We start from the raw sequence: 6000 nt of genomic DNA, 5'->3' as shown, positions 1-6000 counted from the left end.
TAAAAAGAAAAAAAATTCATAAAAAGAAAAAAAAAAGGTTAAAATGACAAGGAACAGTATTTGTAACAGCTACAGTAATGTGACAAATCACTCATGTTTTCAAATGAATGATTAAAACAAAAAGACAAAGAAAGTACTGGTCAGGTGTATTGTAATTTGAATAACAAAATTATCCAATTTCTATAATAATCTTAACTTCAAACACCCAAGGATATTACTGGTGGTTATATCAGAAAAGAATATCCCAATAACCCAACCACTTTCCTTCATCAGGGGTAAATGGCAAAAATGGTTTTATAACTTTCTTATAATAATCATGTTACTGAACATTATGAAAACCAGACAACTTCATTTTTACCTGTAGTATGAGATCTTGCAGCTGTTGCTTTTTGATTTTTATCCTTTCTAGCCTGTTCTTTTTTTCTATCTGAAGAACACACACAAAAAGAAATAATGAAGGAACAATAACTATTATCATTTGTTTCTAAAACTTCTAATGTAACACACCTTGAATGCTCAGTTCAGAACAATTAAAAAAATAAATAAAACTCACCATCTTTTAACCTCTTATTATGAAACTGAAGAATTTACACTTATATACTGGGCATAGCAATGAAAAGGAAGACATCACACAATATTTTACTCTCATTTTAAGTTATACCGAGCTTAAAGTTTATAACTTAGAGGACTCTCCCACTGACTTATCTGAACTGCCTGAAGTCAGTATTGGTAGAAACAATAAAAATTACCTGATCATGAGAAATGTTAGGATTCACAGATCTGATGCTCTCTTGTATATCTTGTTTTGGTATACTGCTAACTTGTTATTCTTTTTATTTTATATTCCTGTTCATTATCAGTGGTAAATTAACCAAAGCAATACCACCAATTTTAAGGACCAAGTACAAATTGTGATTATGAAACATCTGTCTCCACTAATGTTATACATTATGTTTAAGTCTCCCCAGTTTGATGATGTTATTTCTAGAAGATTAAGGTGAATTTTCTTTGTGTCAATGACTTTTTGACCCATGACCTTCAGATGTTAATCAGGATTATAACTTTGTATTTAGTACTGTTGTAAAAGTTTGGTCAAAATCCATTCATCCAATCTAGAGATATCCACACTTTGGGAGAAAAGGATAGATGAAAAGAGGCAAGACAATACAAAAAAGTCCCAATCAATATCAAATTAACCTTTGTAATACCATCAACAAAAGCTACTTTAGATTTCAGCATTTCCCATACTTTTCTGTTGCATATACCATGGTCATTCTCTGGTAAAAAAAATGATCTTATGCATCCAGTTATTCCTATATACATTATATTTAAGTTCAGGTTCATTATCACAGACAGTCTTCACACGAAGAGATGAAAAGATGTTTCTTTTTATTGTGATTACCATTTCTTGAACTTAAATGTAGAGAAGTACTTAAACACTATAACTGAAGCAGCAATGAGAGAGTGATGACTCAACAAGCTGAAGAGGAGAATCTGTAACATCTTTCAAATACTTCAAAATGACATCAGATTTTTAATGAGCATGTTTACATATCAATAACAGCCTTACAGTAAAGACACTTCAAACATCAAGCCCTTTTTTTCTTGAACTTTAGAATGAGCCAGTCAGAAATTTTAAGTGTCTACAAATTACCAGTTACAAGCTTGGAGAACAGGGCATCATTTTAATCTTAACCTGCAATATTAAGATATCAGATAAAAATGCATGATTATGCACCTAGTGAGCACCAGTCAAAAAATATAAAATAAATATTTATATAATTTCATTGTCAAATAAATAGCAAGCAGTCTTAAACAAAACTACACTAGTTACTTGCTAAGCAGCAATACCAATAAAACTTTTCTGTAAACAATGACAAAAGCTGATAAGTGTCCAGAAGAAGAGACTGGTTAAAATGGAATTCATAGGACAGGGACTAGATGAGTCAACATACTTCAGGCTAAAGCAGTGTGAATCTATATACATAAAGCACAAAAATCTGTGTGTCTGTCTGTTTGTCCCTTATTTAATTACTCCTAGGTTGCCGGGCCAATCTCAACCAAACTTTGTGGGATGATAGTTTGGAACAAGGAGCATGTTAATGGGGTGATCACAATCTCTCCACACCCATTACTGATGTTATTGAACATTTATTATCTTTGACATAAGTTAATGTTAACTACATTCATACACAGTACCACATTCTTACACCAAACAAAAAAAAAAACATTAAATTTTCCATCCCCCAGTGAGACAGCAGTAAGTCTTCTGATTTAAAACCATAAAATCAGGCATTTGATTTCCCTCAGTGGACACAGCAGATAGCCAGATGTGGCTTTGCTATTAGAAAACACACACATTAAATTTTCTATAACATAACATACATACAGTGTGGGGGAGGACACACGATTGTCTTGCATATATCTCTCTATACATAAACTCAGATGATGTTGATACTACAACAGCCACCAGATAAAACACTCATATAAAGAGCCATCTCTTGAGTTATACCCACTTCCTACTTTGACCCATGACCATACAACTTTATCGTGTAAGACACTTCTGCAGCCAATGACCATCAGTTAATTAATAAAGTGAAAGAGTGTGAAAGGACATTAAGAGGTGGGTGTTGAAAGCAGGTAACAGAAAGCACTCCTATCACCAATACTTTGACTGCTACCTTTTCATACAAAATCACCCTGACCACATTCTTAAAGCTTGTACAAAACTTTTTGTGAGGCAATAATGAATACTGTAATAATATTTTATGTTACAAATAAATTAGGTGACAGTTAGGATTTTTGTATTTTTATCATAGCATCCACCTCCACATTTTTTTATGTTCATAACCTGGACAAAGGATGGGTACCTCAGCTTGTTATTTATAAAAGGCTCTAATAATAGGATCCCATCACAAGTTTTTACAGAAACAAAGCTCTAATCAACATAAAGATCAGTCTACTTAATGTATGTAAAAACAAAATATCCCATATGAAAGGAGTTTGTACTAGCACATTTCTTTCCTTGATAGCAAAATTGAGAACCAACTATCTATATGGGTCGGTTTTTACTTTTCTCTAAATGTAAATATTTCTCAGCAATGGTATATTAACTGTCTAATTTTGATATTACTGTTATTAGTTATTAACAATATTTTTGTCTGTAATCTTAATACCAGGTTCAACCAGGTTAGGAGATTTAGATTGGTCCTAAATTTATATATTAAGCACAATATTCATTGTAAGCATAAAAATTAACATTCAAAAATATCATAAAGATTATAACAAATAATATTAATAAAGCTAACAAATAAATGGAGTATGTCATTACTTACATTAAAACCAGCTGACTGCTCCTAAAACCCAACACAGCTCACCAATGTTCAGAACCTGAATATACTTGTAAGTGTTTACATTAACAAACAAAATAGTGAAAACCTAGCACTTTCAATATGTGAATTTGTCTTCTTCCCTAAAGACAGGTCCACTTTTTGAAAGCTTTAAGGTTTAATCAGATTATTTTAATGCAACTTACCAAATTTTTTTTTATCATACATTTTTTGTTTTTATATCATGGGCATATAAAGGTTCATAATGAGTTTTTGCAGTAGTATAAATCCACAAACAATGTTCGAAGATATGAAAATCAGCTAAAAATTATATGTAAAACACTAGCAACTTAGGAAATTATAACAATGTTCTGATTTTTTTCGAATTTTATCTCTAGATTGTGATATTTCTGAACTTAATGATTTTATAAAACTCTACCTCTAGGTTTTGACACTCTTGAGCTGAATTGGTTGGTAACCCTTGCCACTTGATCTCCTTTTTCTCTTTAGAAATAATGTTCATAGCCATCAGAACATTCAGGGCATCATAAACTCTTCTTCTGATGTTCTTCTGATCGTATGACTAAATAATAAAAAGTGTAAACTAGCCTTAGCTGACTAAATCTATATTCACAAGGTGAAGTTTGTCAAAAGAACTTAATAAGCAACTTTTCACTAATAAGATATGTATGAGCCAACATGATTAAAATCCTCCATATCACAAATAAATAAATGTTTTGTAAGTAGTCAAACAGCCTTATGGAGAGCAAAATAGTTGGAAGACTGATGAAATCTCCAGGTTTCACCAAATAATAGTTGGTTTTAGCATTTGAAATCTGACAAATATTTGTCACTTATAAAAAGTAGAAATTACTGTATCACATCCTACAAAATTAATAAAACTTACACAAGTTTCACTTTTAAGATGCACTTTCACTTTTAAAATATTTCTTGGTTGGTTAATAGTTACCTAAGAAATTTCATGCCACTTATCTGATATATTACAGTGTTATAAAAAGTTAATAATCGTGCATTTGCTATTTTTTTTTCAATTCTACTGTAAGATGTGCTTTCTAAATCTATGATACACATATTTTGTCATTGTAAAACAAACATACAGGGTGTTTAAAAATATACAGTGAGTGATAAAGCATTTCTAGCATTAATGCTTTTAAACAAAAAATATAAGATTTTATTTTGAATGTCAAAACCTTAAGAAATATGCTATATATCGTTTTAATTATATTTCCAGGGCAAAATAAAAAATTTCAAAAAATACATTATAAATATTGCTTGCAAACTGTACAGTGGGTTCAAAATACTCCACAGAATAACAATTAAATATCATGACCAAACTCTCACCAGGTCATTATGTGAGAGCCATCAGTGTTCTAAACCTTTTTCTTCTAGTATAAATGGTAAAGTATGTTAGTAATCTATCAACTCGGTAAGAAAACATTTCAGTACTGTGTTCAAAGTCTTACGTGGTCAATATGAGAGTTGTCTGTAAGTTATGTTACTAATTCTACAGCCCAGTATGGAAACATTGCAGTACCGTGGTCAAAGTCTTACCTGGTCACTATGACAGAGTTGTCTCTGGTTGTATATAAATTATGTTACTAATTCTACAGCTCAGTAGAGAAACAATTCAGTACCATGACCAAAAATCTTACCTGATCACTGTGAGAAAGTTGTCTCTGGGGGTCTGTAAATTCTGTTACTAATTCATCAGCTACCTCATTGTAAGATGTGGTTCCCTTCTTCTGAACTTTTTCACACACTTTCATTGAAAAGTGACGTAATCCTTTACCACTCTTTTCTCCTTTTCTGCTTTTTTTGCTAAATGGCATAAAATATAAAACAATTTAATGTTATATTATAATAAAAATTAAATGAAGCAGCTGTAACAATGTTATCTCCTCATCTCAACATGACCTCAAATATTTCCTTTCTTTGGCACTTCTTGTTAGATAATAGGTTTGAAAGCAACTAACCTCTAATTGTTTTCCAAGTGTAAGACAGTTTATCAGCTGAGTTACACATTGACATCATTAAATAAATTCTATCCAAGTTAAGAAAAAAAAAATTAAAAGAAAGTTGAAAAATAAAATACAACAAATTACGAAATAAACATAAAAAAATTCTTGCACCATCACCAAAATTTTGAAATCTAGTGTTGAGAAGCAAATCATTTTTTTTTATTGAACCACACATAGCCTCCTATTGAAAATCTAGCAAAAATAACTTGGACTTCAAGTTACATTTTTACGCTACTTTCGATTGTATCAAGGAGAGATAATGAGCTTAAGAACAGATACACATAGAGCAAATACTATACACCTATCTATAATAGCTGTGGATATTTTTTCATATCTTGAACTTTCCTGGTGATGCATCTTATTAATAATCTTTTATCCAGCCCAAACTTTTTTCACATTTCATATAGACTTAGACATAAGATGAAATGTCATCTTAACTTTTTTCCATGCATTTCCCCTAAATCTGTGCAAGATTTTTTTTTAAAAAAAAGATTCTTTACAAAATATTTTTAAACTATCTATATTCACTTGTAAATGCAAATGTTGACTGGGTGAAACCGAAAACCCTCAATTTTAATAATGAACACATGTAATTCACCTTATCATGTACTGTGTAAATATTTTATTCTGAG

The 6000-nt window shown here is 30.9% G+C and overlaps 1 protein-coding gene across 1 annotated transcript in view; it reads right to left on the bottom strand.

Annotated features, from left to right (window-relative positions):
- Positions 1 to 6000, bottom strand: part of LOC106476026 (transcription factor Dp-1-like) — a 92887-nt gene that overhangs the window by 13207 nt on the left and 73680 nt on the right. The window contains exons 6-8 of the mRNA XM_022381167.1: positions 5003 to 5168; positions 3769 to 3912; positions 324 to 427 (exon numbers count right to left, since the gene is read on the bottom strand). Of these exons, the coding sequence (XP_022236875.1) occupies positions 324 to 427; positions 3769 to 3912; positions 5003 to 5168 (414 nt within the window). The remainder of the gene's footprint in view (positions 1 to 323; positions 428 to 3768; positions 3913 to 5002; positions 5169 to 6000) is intronic.

Source organism: Limulus polyphemus, unplaced genomic scaffold (genome assembly GCF_000517525.1).
Source record: "Limulus polyphemus unplaced genomic scaffold, Limulus_polyphemus-2.1.2 Scaffold152, whole genome shotgun sequence".
Classification (NCBI taxonomy): domain Eukaryota; kingdom Metazoa; phylum Arthropoda; class Merostomata; order Xiphosura; family Limulidae; genus Limulus; species Limulus polyphemus.
The sequence above is the reverse complement of the archived record's forward strand: the minus strand, read 5'-3'. Positions and strand labels throughout refer to the sequence as shown.